This window comes from Panthera pardus, unplaced genomic scaffold (genome assembly GCF_024362965.1).
Source record: "Panthera pardus isolate Hobbes unplaced genomic scaffold, ASM2436296v1 HiC_scaffold_8, whole genome shotgun sequence".
NCBI lineage: Eukaryota > Metazoa > Chordata > Mammalia > Carnivora > Felidae > Panthera > Panthera pardus.
The window spans coordinates 106,556,703-106,576,269 of NW_026527013.1; the positions used below are offsets into that span (position 1 = coordinate 106,556,703).

General features: G+C 36.9%; 1 protein-coding gene across 11 annotated transcripts in view; it reads right to left on the reverse strand.

Moving 5' to 3' along the window:
* ETV1 (ETS variant transcription factor 1) overlaps positions 1–12,804 on the reverse strand; it is a 93,079-nt gene extending 80,275 nt beyond the window's left edge. Inside the window, exons 1-6 of one of the 11 annotated variants that reach the window (XM_019443479.2) lie at positions 12,478–12,800; positions 12,183–12,379; positions 11,917–12,048; positions 11,025–11,112; positions 9,581–9,628; positions 256–309 (exon numbers count right to left, since the gene is read on the reverse strand). In XM_019443479.2, the coding sequence (XP_019299024.2) occupies positions 256–309; positions 9,581–9,628; positions 11,025–11,112; positions 11,917–11,961 (235 nt within the window). In that variant the 5' untranslated portion in view covers positions 11,962–12,048; positions 12,183–12,379; positions 12,478–12,800. Of the gene's footprint in view, positions 1–255; positions 310–8,275; positions 8,382–9,051; positions 9,385–9,580; positions 9,629–11,024; positions 11,113–11,574; positions 11,729–11,916; positions 12,076–12,182; positions 12,380–12,477 lie in introns of those variants that run through there. The other 10 variants (XM_019443480.2, XM_019443486.2, XM_019443485.2 and 7 more) reach the window with 10 other exon arrangements.
* Positions 12,805–19,567: the final 6,763 nt, after the last annotated feature.

The following is a 19,567-nucleotide window of genomic DNA, read 5'->3' on the forward strand; positions in this document are numbered from 1 at the left end:
CAAATACAGAGAATAGGACCATCTTTTAATCAAAACAGTTTTCCTTGGCTACTCTTTGGAGCTCTACTCAGATCATATAGGGACCCTGCTGATGTCACAACTTGACAAATATAATCATCTCATGACTGTAAGCTAGAAAGGTACCAACATAATGCAAGAACAGACACTGGAAGTAGAAACCAACCAGAGAGAAAGAATGAAAGAAGGAAACAAGAAAGACAGAAAAATTCAAGAGATGAGTCATACTATACTTACAACTTTCAGTCTGATAGTCTGGCACAAACTGCTCATCATTGTCAGGTACCTGAGCTGAAGAAAAAAAGAAATTAAAAAAAAATTAAGAGAGAAACTGCCAAGGCATAAGGAATGTCAAGTAAGATCTTTCAAGTAAGATCTTTTTCAGCTCCGATCAAACCTGTGATTATTTGCCAATGAGCTCCTATTTCAACCGGTATTGACGGCCATACTTGGGAGGGAAAATAGAAGCAACCATTGATGTCAACTAGAAAACATTTTATGTCAGAAATGTAATTGGGGCAGTTGTGGTCCCTCTGACTATCACCTGCCAGATGGAAATAAGAGAGACATACAAAATAGAAGAAGCTACAGGATTTCTATTAGCTGCAGTGCTTCTTTGCAAGAATGAAGTAAGAAGTATTTCAATTCACTCAGCCAGTGCTTCAGCAGCCCATCTAAATTAACTACACAATTTCTTTCAAACGACGTGCAGCTACACACATCCCTCTGCTTTTTCAGAAATGCCTGCTTCTGGTATGTTCGGCCTATTGCAAATTAGACTGCCATAATTAAAAATGTTTGACCTAAATTTGGCCAAAATAGGCTACAGACTTTTTTTTTTTTTTTTTTTAATGAAAGCATTGTCTTTGATTTTGGTCGTATATAAGACAATATTGTATTTTAGTGATTGTGTCATAATACAGTATAAATAATAAAAATAAAGTCAATCTTTTCATACCAAGTATTTTCCTGGCAACCATACAACACTAATGAAAAGAATATCACTAGTTCACCAACCCTCACGTCAAATACCTTCCCTATTTTTAGTAAAGGAAAAAAATACTGAATAGCAAGGACTTAATGCATTCAGCAGCCATCAAAACACAAGGACAGTTTTTCACTTCTAAAATATTTTCATCACGGTTGATTCAGACATCAAAATAACCTATTCCAAATTAACAAGATATTGCTAAAACAAGTTTTTGGGTACACACACAGATATACATACTCACATACACACAAACTGCATAAAACAGGAGTTAGTTACTTTTAATTTGGTAAAAATAGGAGTTGTTCTATTTAACTTTAGCTATGATGTGATTACTAGTATTACTTTACTAGTATTATCTAATACTGAAACGTTTTATCCAGTCAAGTCATATTAAAATAAATGTCAATTAATTTTTTTAAAAACAGCCTACTCTGAATGGGGACAGTTTATGAACAGAATCACTCTTTGCTGAAAAAGTTTTGGATTGGTAGTTGAATGATTTAAGAAAAATTCCCTATAAAAAGGAATTCTGTATTAAAATTTTTGTATAAAAAAGAAATACAACATAAATAGGATTAAGCATTCTTTTGTGTTGGCTTATTTAATCACATTTTTTAAATGGGAAATATCCGGCTGAATAAAATTTATATCATGTTTTCAAAAGGAGAACCAATGAAAATCTTGCCAAGTATTAAAATATATACAATGTGACATTAAATTCTTTCCTAACGTTCTCTGTGAACCAGTATATCAGCTTATTAAAGACAAATTCCATCCTCTGTCACCAAAAATGTTAAGAACTTTTTTCCAAGCTATTAGCTGATCAACCTATAATAAAAGAAGAGATTTCTTTTGCCCCCTTCATATTCCCCTAATGTCTGCTACCATGGATAACGAAGGTCATGCGAACTTCAAATCATAGTTTTATGACTTCCTATCAGTGTAAACTACATACATTATTTAACCTATTTGAACTGTATTTTATTCCTCGGTGTAGAAGTGTTAATACAGGTTTTCTGTGACAACTACATGGAATTCTAAATGTGACTTATTTTTTCCAAACTTTCACCTCTCACCCACTTCTTTCAATTCACACACACACAACTCCTCCCGTCATTACAATGCACGTTACACATCTTCAGCTCTCGGGAATTATATTGGAAAGGGATTTAAAAAACTGCTACAATTTGTACATTAGTATTCTCTAACTACAAACATTTTTTCACATTACAGTAAGCTTCATTTTACTCACAGAGTTGTACAAGTAGAGTTTTCACACCAAAAAAAAAAAAAAAAAACGTTTTCAATATCTGCTTAATAAATAACAGCACGTAGACAGAACCAAATCCTACACATTTTTCCATCAAATCCACATGTTTTGGTTTGCCTTCGAAATTAACAGCTAAACAGACATAACTATTGAGATGCAAAATTATCAGCCACAGCAATTACTATGCTTTTTAAAAGCCAACATTTACAAGAATCTAATAAAAATGTAATATCCCTTTACAGGAATAGTTAAAAATAGCTGGTGAGTAACAAAAATATATTTGTAACTGAATATGCTGGTATGAGTGTCCTAAAGGCCAGACATTATTTTTTCCTTACTATCATAAGACAAAATTGCAACTCTGTGATACGTATCACTGCAAGAGAGACATAAAAATCACTGATGGATACGTGGTACGTGCTGGAATATGTTAGGGAGAAAAAAAAGCAAAATTTTAGAACAAGCTGGAAGTTATACTTCCAGATACATAGAAAATAGGTGCGTAACAATTTGTAAAAAGAATAAGAATACGAATTGCTGTAAGAGCTGCTATTTCTGTTCTAACTCTTTAACATACTGAATAAATACTTCACACTTATGCCTGAACATATTACAGAATTTTAACAAAAAACATATGACTCACATTTTCACAGAAGCTAATCTTAAGGAACTGAATAGACCAAATGAAGCAGAATGCTACTTAAATAGACAAAGGCTTAAGTATACTTCTAATTTCAAGTTAGAGTAAAAGGAAAGCAGTTAACGAAAAACACACGTTGGATCTGGGCAAGGAAAATATGACAAAGTATTGCCACACTCGTATCATGCGTTTCCTTTTTTCCTCAATTCACGGGAATTCTGTGAAGTAGCAAACTACAGCTGCCTGAAAATTTGTGGCAAGCCATACCAACTCCAAAGTGGAAAATTAACAATAGAGGCCAACCTTTAAAAAATACTATTTTCACTGCTATCTATTATAAACTATGCTTGGAATAATCACCTTTGGGGAATGAAAATGTTTCCCCACACTATGTAATTAAAGAGGAAGGGGAAGAGTAAGAAAGGACAAGGGGGAAAAGTATATACCAAAAGACCAATAAAAGGCTTTCAAGAAGATTAAGCACGTGGATTTTATTGGTAATAGCTGGAGTGGCTCTATCAGTTCATTGCACATTAATAGACAAGTTGCCATCAAGTCTCAGGACTTCAGCTTTAAAAGGGTAGTATCTGCACTCTCAGCTATTTGCTTTACCTAGATTATTATCCAAAGTTGTTGTTTCTCTCTCTCTCTCTCTCTCTCTCTCTTTACTGCCTAGCAATACAGACTATGAAAAACAAACTCAAAAATATTAATCATGATTCAGATGTCACAGCATCACAAACCCTCATTTCTAGTTTCAACATACTTTCTTAACTAACACTTCCGGGCATGGTGGCAGTTTGTAAATAGAGTTCCTTTATTTTTATGCTTATGTTGAGCTTTCAGATGAAATAATAATTACTTAAGAAAAGGTGAGAGTTTAAATATTTTCCAAGGTTGGCTGCAGGCAACCTGTTTCTTACAAACTAGGTGTCCGTGAAGTTTTCTTGTAAAGCTATGAAAAAAAAAAAAAAAAAGTGGGAAAATTAAAAATGGAACAAATGGCAAGTATAAAAGGGGTTAATATTTAATTAAAACCAGTTCTATCCACTGTAACAATGACCTGGAGCCAAACAAGGCGGAAGATGTATGAGTCATTCTTTCTGCCTGTGAATGAGACAGCTGATCTCCTCAGCAATTCCTCCAGACAAGCAGGCAGAACTGGAGTTCTGCCTCCATTCACAAAAACACAGTCCAGCATGAGCCATGTGGCCCAACCGCAATCTTTTCATGTCACACCCTTCCAGAGAGCTAAAGCAAGTCAACTTGAACTTGCAATAAACACACCGATTTTATCGCTCTATCTCAAATACAGCTCGCGTTCATTAAGGTATACATTTAAATACATGACAAGTTTACAAAATGAAATCTATCTATCTAGATATCTATAGACAGATAGATGATCGATGGATAGACTGACTGATTTATTGTGTCCTGCTTTATTGGGTAACTTGTCACAAAAACCTAAATGTCTAAAACTAGGAAGGAAGAAGAAAAGGAAGAAAGAAAGGAAGGAAGGAAGGAACTAAGAGAATGGAGAGAAGGATGGAGGAAGCAAGGATGGAAAAAATTCATTGGAGAAATACCTTGCTTTTCTTGCCTATTATTCAGATTTTCTTTATCCTGAGATTAGACTAGATTATTGCTGAACTTTGTAGCCTTTCACTTTGAACCAAAGAATTAGAAACGAGTTGCTCTGAATAAACTTAAATTTTATTTTAAATAAAAGTAAAACAACAAGAAAATCAACCTTTGCACAGTGGCATTCTGTGTAATCCTAAAATGAAGCTTCGGGCCACGGAACAAAATAATCATGAAGCCACTAAGCCTGGTTTTATACCACATCCGCTTTTAAAATTAAAATGATTGTACCAATGTATAAGCATTAATTAATACAGCAGTATAAACATATTTAAAGGACAAAAAAGAGAGAGAGAAAGCTTTTCTGCATGACAGAGACATCTTTAATACTTGATGCTCTAAAAAAAAAGAAAACAGTACGTTTTAGTTGTCTTTAGCCTCAAATAAGCTTCAATTTCTAACATTAAACTAACCTACAGTGACTTGAAAACTTAAGTGTGGCTTAAGAGCTGTTGTTCCTATTTTCTCTAATACTACGGAGGTCTGACATTATTATTATCATTTTAATTACAAGCTTGTACACAGGTCAAAGGGAATAAAGTTATATTATGAAATCCAAAACATGACACATTTCTTGTAACTGAACCAGAAAAGCAGTATTTCATTAACACTCCTTAGGACCTTCCGGAAAAACTGTATCTAAACTATACCAAATCCAAGATCTATTTAAACAAAGTTTGGTGTTTTGGTGTTTTTGTGTTGTTTTGTTTTTTTTTTTGTTGTTTTTTTTTTTTTTTTTTTTTGGCTTTTTGTTTTGGTGAGGGGGGTGGTTTGCAAGTAGACTCTAGATAAAAAGGCATTTATAGAATTCCAATAAATATTTAGAAATATAATACATTTACTTTACCTGCTATCTTTTAATCAAGTCCAAATGAGAAGTCTTGCTCTCATAGTTTAGAGTATTTCCTGATACAACAAAAAGAGGGGTCACGCCCCTCCCCCCTACACATGAAATGATTCTTGCTCAAAACTAAGAAATAGGATGGACTTCGGTAATTTGATGCTTTATTCTCATTTCCTGTTTTACGTAAACCACACAACACAATGTAGTTTTTAAAATCTTTAGTTTTTACCGGATCACATTTAAAAGAAAAAACAATACATTAATGGACACATATCCAATTTATGTTCCATTTTAACAAGAAACAGTTACAATTTTTGAAAAATTAAAATGAGTACATTAGGACCAGGGAGCATTGTGGGTGGCATTATGTAAGGCGAGTAACAACAGCACCTATTATTTAAAGGGACTTCATTAGAAATTATTTTGAATGTAAATTTAGTATCAGCCACTGAAGTAAAGGCAGACATCTCTACTGTTAGCTCAACCTATTATTTGAAGGTCACACAACACAAAAGGGAAAAAAAAAAAAAAAAGAAGCCCTATCTGCAGGAAGCAATAACTTTTGGTGTAGAAAGGCTGTTCTTTTAGAGAAAACTTAGATTTAAGTGTGGTGGCAGCAGGAAACTTAACTATAACACCACTGAGAAACATTCTACCCTGTGGCAGCAAATCACCGTTGACATTTGTCCTTAATATTACTGATGAAATGGAACCTCAAGAACATCTAGATCCACACCAAAAACAATGTTCAAAATGTGCTATGTATTCACATTAGATACATAGGAAATTTACGGTTTCTCTTTAAGTTATGTTAGTAGGTAAGCTCTAATAAGCAACTTTGGAAGAATGCAATCCTTTTTAAACTCAACTTTATATCCTTCTAGTTATCTTCCTAACACACAAAAGGGTCCATTTTAACTACCAATTTCTAGGACACCATTCGCTACAGCATCACTTAAAACAGGATGTTAAGAATAAGACGTTACCATGATGTTGATAGGGTTGATATATGAACTCATTATTTCATGAGATCAAATAATTGAAATTGCCTTTCTGTCAGTAGCAATCTAATTCAAAAGAAAAAGAATCAATAAAAAATTGTACATAGTAAAATTATAAACCAGTTTTGGCAAAGTTTTAAAAAGACACATATTATTTTTTTTAAGTGCTACTGTGGTCACTGAAAATGTTATCTTTTCAATTTTCTTCAGAATGAGATGTGAATACATTAAATTGTGGTATATATGTTAACAGCATTTAAATTGCAGGGTTAATGCTTAAAAAGCGATACTGATACAAAGTTACATTCTTCACAAACATATTTTTGATCCTGCTTAAAAATTTTAAATACACTTCCATTCTTCCCCCTAAATTAGAGGATATTAGCAAATTGAGAATACTGGCTCCAACCTTCACCCTCAAATAGTCCCGCCTTATCTACCCCAATTTGTCCTTAGATGTAAAACACATTTCATAATTCATAATATTTTACCTATGACTAATCCCTATGTTGCACTTTGAATCTAATTTATAAAAATTCTTACAGGAAAAAACAAATTAAACACTCTAGGATATATCATTTCCCAAGTATTTAGGGGCTTTGATAACTTTTTAAAAACATAACTTTCATTGGACACAACTTGACTCATATCTAATATGATTTTTAGACCTGTTTAACTTCCCAGTGGGACTCTAACTCTTGAGAGAAACTTGGTTAATCGCCCATGATCTTTTTTTTAAAAGGGTCAAGAAGCCTTAAAATTCCATGGTCACTTTCTTGGCTACCAAGCATTATGAAAAGAAATATAGAAACAGTTCATAGTCTGCCAATCTGGTAATGTTTTAATTTGTGGACGTCCAGAAGGACATAAATAGGCAAACCTAGCTACAAATAATCTACTGTAATTTTAAGATCTGTTCTGAGTTCAACACGTGGGATAAGTCAAGTTAAAATGCTAAAGCAAATAATATTATTATATAGAGTTGCTAAAAATACAAATAAATGTGCAGTCTATTAACAAATAGTAAAAAAAGAACTCTCCATTATTAAGATTTAAAAAATCATATTAACAGCATTACGTTTATATCATGATAGAATAAATTAACGTAAACTATTTTGAAAACTGTTTACATTATTCTAAACTGCAGCCTTATCCATAGTTTATAAACAGTCACCCACCTGGGTATTCGATAAAACACCCTGAGGATTAATTCCTGAACTTATTTAAGCTTATGAATTACCTTCTCTGTAAAAGTCCATGTTCCTCCAAATACATCAGTCATTTTCCAGGTTTGTTTTACATAAAGCTAAATCTTTCAGATCTGATTTATAGGTACGTTAATAATCATGGGTAAGAATATATGTAGTGCAGAGTTTTAAAACAGATTAACTTGGATAAGTTATTGAAATCACTTACCCGAGCGACAAATAAACAAAACAAAAGTAAGAGACTGGAGTAAAACTGATTATAAAATGGCAAGAGTCTGTCACAGAATCCACATTTTAAAATTCCAGAAACAGAGTTGCTATGCACATTCAAAATCTGCCAGCAAGAGCACTGCCTTGGAATCAATGAGACTTAAACATCTAAGAACCAAAAATCTTCAAGAACAATTAAAATAGATATTTCCAGTTATTTTAGATAAGCAAACAAATGCCCTCCTAAACATAATGTCTTCACAACCTTCAACTTTGCAAAACTAACATATCAAAGTTAACACAAGGACCTCTGTGCAAATTTTTCTGAAAAAAAGTTAAGTTTTAAGGTATAGTATATGTCGCAATACTAAGTAATCTATTGCAATAAGTTTCATTTACAGAGACGAGCAAAATGACCTTTAAATGTAACTAAAGCTTTCATCAATACTCACCTTTTATGAACATGCAAATTAAATCACCCTTTCAAAGGGCTACTAGGAAAGCTATTTAACTTAAAAGATTTATAAAGATTGCAAAAGCTTTTTAGAGAACAAGAATATCAGCAAAACAAAGAAACTTATTTTACATGCTAACAGCAACTTGATGAACTGCAAGCAAGACCCCCGATAAAACCCTGCAGTCAGCCTCAAAGTAGCAAGAGCAACACTTGGGTTCCATTTAAAGAGACCCTCTCTCTCTCGTCTTTTAACAATCTTAGAAATCTGTTCCGGAAACTGCATATCCATATAACAGACAGACAGAAATACAAATTAGACTCAGGGCTTAAAAATGTATAATTTTCTCTTTGTGTTTCCCATAAAACACATCATAGGATAAAATTAATATTCCACATTTATCATGACAAATCCAAAAGAAAAATTTCAAATTATGGACACTAACAAAAATCCCTCAACATTAGGCATTTCCCAAGTTGTATTAAACTGTACTGAAGCAGTATCTCATTGTTCCTGTAAAATAAAGTTGTACCCAATAAAAAATAAAACAGATTGCAGCACAATATTTTACTAAAAAGTAATTAAAAACAAAAGTACTGCCTTTAGATGTCACCTTGCCATATTAAATAAATCCTAACGAAAGTGACATAAAAGCAAAACCCATCTCAGCAACTATCACCTAATAGTAACAAATAGAAAACATTATTTTGAATCCTTAAATCCCCCAAAGATTTCTTTTAAAGCCATAGATTTCCTAAGTATTGCATACACACCTAACGTTCTGTGCTGTGAACAAGGTGGAAAGAAGACACTTGCACTTAAATCTTGAAGCATCCCGTCCTGATGAACCCAGAGAAACTAATTTCTGCCATCAGAAAAGTCCTCCACCAGAACACCAAATAATGATATGCGCTGCTCTAAAAGAAACAGCAAGCCGGGTTCTGGCTCTAGGAGGTCTCTCGAGGTACAATAATATAAACCTGATCAATTGCAATTAAAATCTGAACAGAGGCTTAGAACTTGAAGTCTTGGTGCTTTAGTTCTTGCCAAAAGCAGATGTGATTGGGAGCTGGAAGCAATTTCTCCTGGTAATTTGTGATGACACTGGGTAGTGCAGCCCCAGATTCCCCAAAGACAAACTCATCAGAGACTCTAATGTATGCATGACACATGAGGTGGCTCTTTTAGAGCTCAATTAATTGGGTTGAACATTAAGACAGCAAGTTCAGGACTTTTTTTTTTTTTTTTTTACCCCTTCTAGAGTTGCTTTTCCCCTCGTTTTAAAGCAATTTTTTGCCTTACCTTCTGCAAGCCATGTTTCCTGTAATTGACTTAGATCTTGAAAGAGTTCTAAAAAACAAGTCAGAGACATAAACAAAAGATTTGAAAACCTTTAGGTTCCATTAAATGGAACTTTTTGTCATGAAGTTGGTATTAAATCTCAATTTAATTTAGGGAGGGGAGTCAATATAAAAAGAAAATAGGATTCATGACTTAAATAGCTCAATAATCCTGCCATTGTAATTGCTAGTAAGCAACACTTCTTTAAAAAACTCTTTTAGTGAAATACATAATAAAGGCAGGAGTTTCCCCCTTTTAACCAATAATTTAATATAATAAGATCCGGGAGACCAAACACACATATACTAGGAGTCACAAAAAGGCTGAGGTGAAGGTGTGTCTATCCACGTAAACCTTTCTTAAACAGAGTCAACTCTCACAGGGGAAAGATTAGAAAGACTGCAAATCATTTTCTTTTTATCTTCTGGACCTTATATAAAAGATTTAACAGAACATGGTATAATTTCTAAAGCACTGTATGTTTTGAGGTTCAATGCCTCAAAACTGAAAGAGACAACTTTTGAATACAATGTTGTAAAGGAAAATTTCTACATTAATAGGTGTTACAAAGTCAAAGTGAGGTAATTCCCTGGCACCTGTTTATTACCAAGTCCAAAACTGTGTATTCTGTCATAGTAGGAGGGAGAGGGGTGTCCAATATGGATGAAGATTTGAGTTAAGTTTCAGAATTCAATACACCTAATCAAAATGGCAAAATGAACTTTGATAATTAAATCTAAGTAGATTAAGTTCATTATGAGTGCTACCGTATGTCTGGAATAATTTATAATATATTGAACTCCTAGCCAACAGTGCATTTTAAAAAAATTGTAATTTTTCAAATAGTTATTATAATTATTAATTAGGCCTTAATTACGATTCAGTGAACACTTGACGGCCTATAAACAAGACATTAGGACCTCACCATGTAGTCAATGAAATCATCCACGAAAAGTTTTATAATAGTATATGGTTTCAGTGTAAGGGGAATGGGAAATCAAGCAATCATTTATATTGTTTTACTTCTGATAAAGTAAAAAGGAGAAATTAAGTAGTATACGTAGCTGCTTATGTCCCACTGTGTTGGATATTTTAAAACTGTTACCTTAGTGTATGGGATTAGTTATATGCCATATGGGCCAGAATATTTAAACACAAAAGTGATTAAAAGAAGGATGTCACTGTTAACTTTTTATTTCCTTCTTTCATTAGTCTGTGACAGGGCCATAAAATATCCTCCAATGCAAACTGTCACATTATGGTAATTGCTACAAGTAAAAGTCTCAATTAAATGCAGGAATTTGAAAGAATATTATTTGTAAGCTAAGATTTAAGGGTTCCTCTTCTTTATGAGGGTGGGGAGTATAGGTAAAGAGCAGGGATTCAGCCCAAAATCAAACCTCACCTTCAGAATCATGAGCCAGATCTCTGTTAATGAATTTTCTTTTCCTGACATTTGTTGGTTTCTCGTTACAATTTCTCCCACGCTGATTCTACAAAGGGAAAGAAAAAATCCTTTAAAAAAAATGTAAACCTCAGATGTCATATACACAAAAACACATGCATATATAAGTCTACTGGATCTTCTCTCTGCATAGAAAAATAAAAGTCCACAGTATCCAATCTAATCTTCATTTTCTGCACTCATTTGACAGTGAAAGCTGAGAATTCAACAACCAGGGAGAGTTGTTCCCAGCCAAGCGGAACACACTACTACTTATCAGTCCTGTATTCATGGCATCTTGGCATCAAAACATTAAGCAATCACACTTAAAGTCGTTTTCAGATAGATTAAAGCTAGACTATAATACAGTGAGTTTTATTCTCTCTGATACCCCCCAAAACAAAAAGCATAAATAGAGTGGTGAAATGAAAAATATGAGGAAAAAATGAGACAGGAAAAAAAGAAAGAAAAACACCCCATGTAAACAAAAAGTGTCAGCATTAGTCTCAACTTCATTCTTTTCAATGTGGCAGACAAACCCAGCCAAAAACTTTGAGTGCAGCTGCTGCTGCCCTCCATCTCCTCTTCCACTCATCTTGGGCACTTTAATCAGAAAAAAAAAAAGGGGGGGGTTCTTAAAAACAAAACTATGCCTTATCCAAGTCACTGAAAGGTAAGCTCATTTTGAAGACTGGGCTTCTAGAAGCAGAGTCGCCCTACAGTGGCAACAAAGCAGATAAAGTATCTGCAATCCCAACCCCCTTACCCCCTCCCTTCTCATTCTCTCTCTCCTCCCCCCCCCCCTCCGTTGGAGTCAAGTTTATAAACAGCAACTTTCGAACTGATCACTCACATTGGTGACCATGTAAGGCACTTGCTGGTCATAAAATCCATCCATTCTGCTGCTCTTCGCAAAGCTCAGCTCAGTGTTTTATATTTTGAGCATTTAGCTGGAGATTTCCTCGGGATGTGGACTTCTATCAACCTAGAGGGGAACAAGATGGCTTTTAGGCTAAAAAAAAAAAAAAATCATGAATGAAGCTCTTGAATTTGCATAGCTAATTACCCTCAGACAGTCCCATTCACAAAAAATAACCCTCCCTACACAGCCTCCTTCACCTGGATCCAAAGAGAGCCAAGAGAGTTCACAATTTACATATTTTCGGCAGTAGCAAAAATCCGAACAAGAGGCGATGTATTTATTTACACTCTCGATGTTTCCCTGCGCGGTCGGTGTACCCCGGGCAGCTCTGATTCGCAAACGTGTGCAAAACTAGCAATGGCGATCAACGAGACTTGCTTTGCACCTAACGGGACTAGAGAGACGGAGACACCTCTTTCATAAGGATAGTTTTTGCAACCCACAACCATGCAATTATCTGGAGAGACATAAAAAGTTGTTGGAAAGACCCACCTGAAGGCCACGCTAGGCGAACGGCTGCAAAAAATTCCCTCCAAATTTAATAAAAACATTAATTATCGCCCAGCACTTCCCCCTTGGAAGCCGAAAGCGCCTCTGACAGAGCTCAATTCGGTGGTTTTTCCTCTACTTCTCCTCCAGGGGCCTCCAATCCAAACTGATGGATCGCTGCCTCCCATTGGCTCCGCGTCTCTTTCACAAGATCAGATTTCGAGCTGTCAATCAGGCGGCTTGCTGCCCCTTCTCGTGGATCTCTCGCGCCCCTCTTCCTACAGGGATGTTCCGCGGGCTGGCGCTGGGTCCACAGTCTGCAAACGCCTAAGAGGAAATCAGCTGCCTTCCTAAGCCGCTGCTTATTGTTAAGGCGTCCGGGACACTGAAGCCATGTGTCGCTAGTTCTCCTTACTGGTGTGTTAGGTCCACTACTGGTCTGATTTCCTAAAGCACTTTTGTTCGGTTCGGATACATACCCTGAAGTGCGATCCACCAAGCCTGTGCCTCCTTACTCCTCCGAATCGCCTCCCTCGAGATCTCCAGCCCCCTGTACTTTTAACCTGATAACGAACCCACCTCGCTGTATAGCCTCGTTCCCACTAAGCTTTTGGCCCAAATTCTTCCCCTGTTTTTCAACATCCAGCACCACCATAATGGTTTATCAAAAATATTTCATTTTATCAGCCATCCCTCAAGTAAAACAAGATATTATCGTTCATGGGACAGTAAAATAAAGAATCCATGAGTAAAATCACCTGGGAGCTGAGGAATTGCTTGTCAGGAGGGGGTGCATTGGGAGGAAGAATTAGGACCACAGAGCAACCTAGGTGAAGAAAAGTATAAAAAACAAATGTGTCCCACGTGTGTACTAGGACAAGGTGCTTCCAGTCCACTATGGAGGAGGGGAGGAGCGGGGAGGGAATGGGGTGGCTCGGATATCCTAAGGACTCGAACGCTTCCTGAGCTTTTGTTATGTATACAAGGAGGCGGAGGGTGTCACTTACTGTACTTGACGCTTTCACTTCCTCTCCAGCTTTTAAACAGCCCCAGCCGGGAGTGGGGGCGAGCGCGGTTGGGGCTCGGGTTTCAAGGACAATGCTCGGGACATTAAAAAGTGAGGGTTGCGACTCTGAAACCACTATCCCTGACGCGCCTAGGAGGCTTGGGGCTGTAAAAAGTCGTTAGAAAGCAGCCTCGGCCCAACAGTGGATGGGAGGCCGTGGGGATCTGACCAGGGACTTGGTGCACTGTGTTGAAATTCACTTGTGATACTGATGGCGACCAGACCAAAGGACGTTTCCGGCAGCTGTTCCGCCCGTAGGGAAACGTGCTGTAGTTCTCAATTTCTATAAAGTTTCGTTCCTTAAATGGAACGCTATGGAGACGCATTAAAATGAGAGTGTGAGCACACAAGACTCAATTCTGGACCCATGGAGGGAAACAGAAGGGTAAATACCTACGCCAAAAAAAAAAAAAAAATTGTAATAAACAACAGAAAAAGTGTTACTGGGGAAACACCCAATAACTGTGGACAACAAGGACACCCACAGCGCATTCCCTGAAACTAGTAAATCAGAGTAGCCGGTGCAAACGCGCGCACCTACAAGCATTTTGAGCGGGAACTCCATTTTAACCCGGGTCAGAGAGGGGTTCTGTGCACAGTGGGGTTCGCAACGCAGGCTAGAGACGCTCTGGGGTGCATTCTGAGGGTGCAATCAGGCGGGGAGCCAATAGCAAGGGTGTCCCGCCGCCCAGCATTCCCGGGATAACCCAGCCTCTGTAACGTGAGCAACAGTTTCCGAAGACCTCAGCAGCCAGAGCCGGACGGGTATCCAGGGTAACCGGGAAAGGGTGGAGCTTCAGGGTAGGCCCCCGCGAGGTTCTTGCCGCAGCCAATAACGTCTCGTGTTTTCCCAGCCCATTGTTGTTTATTGCTGACCTCGCAGCGCTCCGCTAGGAGATTGGCCGCTCCAGGGAAGGGGCGGAGCTTCTCCCGCCCCAGCAGCAACCTTTCGGCTCCATTCACAAAATTCCGGCCTTTCCTGGTCACGTGGTTGGGGGCGTGGAGGGGCAAGGGAAATGACACAACAAAGGCCTAAGTTTCCCAAACCACAAAACTTTTTTCTACCTCGCTACCTCCTCTGTGATTCGTCGCTGAGCAAATACTCTATGAGGAAAAGGAGCCTTAGGTCTGACAAGAGGAAAAGAAGTCGGAAATTAAAGGAAGGCTCGCAGGGAGATCATCTCAGGGTGCACTCTCTATGAGAAAAGCAGTGAAAGGCTTTTCGAGAATTAAGTAGGTTAGGAAGAAAGCCTCAAGACAGACTAGTAACTTGCTGCTTCAAGCCATTGCTTTTAGAAGTGCAAACAGTTCGATTTCAGATGGATTTCAGTTTTCTCACCTAACTTCCTGTAATTTTCATTTTTACCTTGAATTTATCGCAGTTTCTTGTTAACTTTTTAAAGTTTCACTCAGGGATAACTGCAGGATTTTGCTGGCTGACAATTTTAGTTTCCATTTCCCAGTCCCCACTCTTTCACAGGCTCCCAAAAGCACTCCCCCTTCTTCCCACCAACACTGGGCAAACAGAAGTGGTGGCACCCTAATCCTAACACTTTACTTTGTTCGGAGGGGGCTCCATATTTCCCCCTTGGATTCTTTAAACGCACTCAGCTCTTAACTATTTGATCTTAACAGTAACTGAAAATGGTGTTATGTGAATAAGCAGACAGCCAGTCTCACTACAGCTCAGTTTTGTTGAGACAATTTTTCTGAGATTTATCTCACTTGCCCCTCCAGCAAGTGAACTATTAGACCATTCTCCTCTCTCCCACTTTCCCTTCTGTCCTTTCTCTTTCTTTCCTGTTTGTGCTGCTATACCTAGTGAAACACCAGCTTTTAGTTTGACTGCTGTTTATCTTTTATGCTTGGCACTAGGAAAAGCCAATAGACCCAGTTGCTGAAGAATTGGAAGGACTAAAAATCTGTTTTTCAAAAAAAGTTACCATTGTGGAAAATGTCTACAGAGGCAGCTGTTCTATCCACAGAGAGGAACGTCAAAAGTTGCACAGAATTTCCACTACTTCTGAAAGTGAGTCTTTAAAAAAATCAGCTTAGTAAATGCCAGTCCTTGAATGGAAAATTTCATTTTGGCAGGATTTCAGGCAAAGAATGGCAGAGCAGAGGCCAAGAGGCTTTGACATTTATTTACTTGTATTTTGAAATCCCATATGGGTCTTGAAATAGGAGCTCTTGAGAGAAAGACCCCTCGCCCCTCAAAAAAAAAAAAATTCATTTCTAAGTTTGGAAAGTTTTTAACTTTCATATAAGCTACTTAAAGCTTTATAGTTCCTTTGCTGTGAGTTAATAACGAAATAATATTCATTAGTGGCTTTTCTGCAGTTAACTTATTATAGCATTATACTGAAAATGCATGATGTTAAATAGAGTTTCTAAAAGCAGCAAAAAAGAAAAATGATACTAGTTGTTTTAAATGATTAATATGATTAGAATTAAATTTGCTCAAATTAGGTTAATTAAGTAAAATAGTAGCTTTCATAATTCATTTCTTAACAATATTATATAAAGCAAATTGTTAATGGCCTAGTTTTCACAGAGCTACATCAAATTGATAAGGAAAAAATAGACTATTAAGTAGGTAAATGGGCAAAGGAAATAAACAAATGAATATAATTCCAAAGGAAAACTTAGAGACCTGCCAAAATGGTACAAAATAATGAATGGCTTAGTGGGCTCCCTGTGAGAAGAAAACAGGGATTTGATGGGAGGGTGGACCCTAGGAAGAAGGTAAGGATATGAAAAAAATTGACACTGTGTACAATGTGCTGGCTCACCTCTCAACCCTGCCACTGTCAGCTTGGGGATATCTGCAAACCCTCTGAAAGGAGGAAATGCAAACACATGACTAAAAACTTCTCAGGGCACCTAGGTGGCTCAGTTTTTTAAGCCTTCAACTCTCGATTTCAGCTTAGGTCATGATTTCGCGGTTAGTCATAATATCCAGCCCCAAGTAGGCTGGGCATGGAGCCTGCTTAAGATTCTCTCTGTCCCTTACTCTCTTTCTGAAAGAAAAAGAGAAAGAGAGAGGGAGAAAGAGAGAGAGAGGGAGAGAGGGAGAGAAAGAGGGAGAAAGAAAGAAAGAAAGAAAGAAAGAAAGAGGAAAAAAAGGAGAGAGAGGGAAAGAAAGGAGAGAGGGAAAGAAAGAGAGAGAGAAAGAAAAGGAAGGAAAAAGAAAGAAAAAGAAAAAAGAAAATTTAGAAAAAAATTCTTAGCTGCCTTCTAAGTCAGAACATTATGCACATTAAAAAAATGAAGAGCATTAAAAAATGTTCTAATACCCAGGGATGTCAATGTTGGGATAAGCATGCTCGCATATATTGCTGGTCAGAGTTTGACTTTCTGCAACATTTTTTTTAAATGCTGATTTATTTTTGAGAGACAGAGAAAGGGAGAGCGGGGGGGGGGGGGGGGGCAGAGAGAGAGGGAGACAGAGGATCTGGATCCGAAGTGAGCTTTGTGTGGACAGCAGAAACCCTGATGCGAGGCTGGCACTCAGGAACCATGAGATCACGACTTGATCTGAAGTTGGATACTTAACCGACTGACCACCCAAGCGCCTCTCTGCAACATTTTTAAAATAAGTTTACAATACCTCCTAGATCCTAAAATGGACAATATCTATTAGATCCTAAAATTAGACACAGTGAAGGAAAGAATAAACAAAACTAAAAAGACAACCTATGAAATGGGAGAAGATTTTGCAAGTGACATATCCAATAAAGGGTTAGTATGCAAAATATGTATAGAACTTATAAAACTCAACACCCAAAAAACAAATAATCGAATTAAAAATGGGGAGAAGATACGAACAGACATTTCAGAATGGCTAAAATCCAAAACACAAGAAACAACAAGCGTTGGGGAAAATTTGTAGGAAAAGAAGCTCTCACGCACTGTTGGTGGGAATGCAAACTGGTACAGCCACTGTGGAAAACAGGATGGCGTTTCCTCAAAAGTTAAAAAATCAAACTACCTTATGATCCAGCAATGGCACTACTGGCTATTTACCCAAATAATACAAGAACACTAATTCAAACGGATACATGCAGCAACTATGTTTACAGCAGCATTATTTACAGTAGCCAAAATAGGAAAGCAGCCCAAATGTCCATCAACTGATTGAGGAATGGATAAAGAAGATGTGGCATAATAAGGGAATGGTTTTAACAAAGTGTGATGCTTTCACATTTTGGAGTTCAATTCTGTTATGTATCCATTAAAAAGTATGCAATGTCCTTGGTCCTCAAACTTGAAATTGCATAAGAAATTCCTTATTAAACATTCTGCTTACTGGGTAGATCCATAGAGTTTCTAATTCAGTAGTCCTGAACAGGGGTAGTTTGATTTTTAACTTTTGGAGGAAACTCCATCCTGTTTTCCACAATGGCTGTACCAGTTTGCATTCCCACCAACAGTGCATGCGAACTTCTTTTCCTACAAATTTTCCCCAACACTTGTTGTTTCTTGTGTTTTGAATTTTAGCCATTCTGACAGGAGTGACATGAGACCTCACCGTGGTTTTAATTTGCATTTACATGACGATGAGCGATGTTAAGCATCCTTTCATGTGTCTGTTGGCCATCTGGATGTCTTCTTTGGAGAAATGTCTCTTCTGTGTCTCCCTCTCTCTGTGCCCCTCCCCCACTGACACTGTGTTTCTTTCTGCCTCTCAAAAATGAATTAACACTTAAATTTTTTTTTTTTTTTAAATTGAGACTTCTAGTATTGTTTGTCAAATCAGAGAATATTCTTTCATGGCAACTATTAGCTGGAGCTGGACACTGCTACTCCTTAAGAGGTAAAGGGTAAAGGAGCATGGGCTCTCAATTTTGCTATGGTCTATACTCTTCCCCAACCCCTGATTTTCTTGTTATGTTACTCACCTGAACTCTTTAAGTATTTGCATATGTCAGCCCTGATTTACATGTGACAGATCATGTCAAGTGAACAAAGAGACAGAATAGAGAGAATAATATATCCTATTTTTGTTCAAAATAAAAAAAATAATGTACATAAAAGTGTACTTATATACACAAATACGGATACACACACATACACACACACACACATATATATATATACATACACATATATACCAATGTTTCTCAACATTTTTCATTATTGCCTCCCCAAGGAGCCCTTTCAGACTTTTTTTTATCCCTAATTGCCCTCCTCCCATTAAATTTTAATACCACAGATACAGTGTATATCTGTTCATGTCCTGTAATTCTTTGGAGAGTCAAAAACAATTGTAATACCTAACATCCATTCCTCCAAGAATCAATTTTCAACACTTGGGGGCAATATCACTGCCAACTGAGAATGTATAATATATATTTATAATACTTTTTTTTTCTTTTTATGGATACTTTATTTATCTATACATATTAATTCTTTAAAATTTTTTTAACATTTATTCATTTTTGAAAGTCGGAGAGTGACACAGCGTGAGTTGGGGAGGGACAGAGGGAGAAAGGGAGACACAGAATCCAGAGCAGGCTCCAGGCTCCAAGCTGTCAGCACAGAGCCCGACATGGGGCTTGAACCCACAGACTGCGAGATCATGACCCGAGCTGAAGTTAGATGCTTAACCGAATGAGCCACTCTGGTGCCCCTAACATATTGATTCTTTTTATCATCAAAAAGAAAGACACATATCCATCTTTTATTGTACCTCCAGTAGATAAGATTGGAGGTGTGATGTAAAAAGTAACTAAATTTTTCTTCTAGTACTTACAATGGCTTGTTACAATATGCTTGTATTATAGTCCTATTTCTTTAATCTATTAAAAGAATGAATGAATTAGTAGTTTAAGTTATAATTTGTTTTGTGAGAACCATAGGTGTTCTCATTTGTAGAACAGCAATGTATGTAGTTGGTCAGGGGTCTTCTAGGTGATACATGGTTTGGAATAACTGATAAGCAAAGAACAAAATACAAATCATTTGCCTTCCTTTAAAAAAGGACACCTTGCATATCTTTTAGAATTGAAAGCATGGTATTAGCAA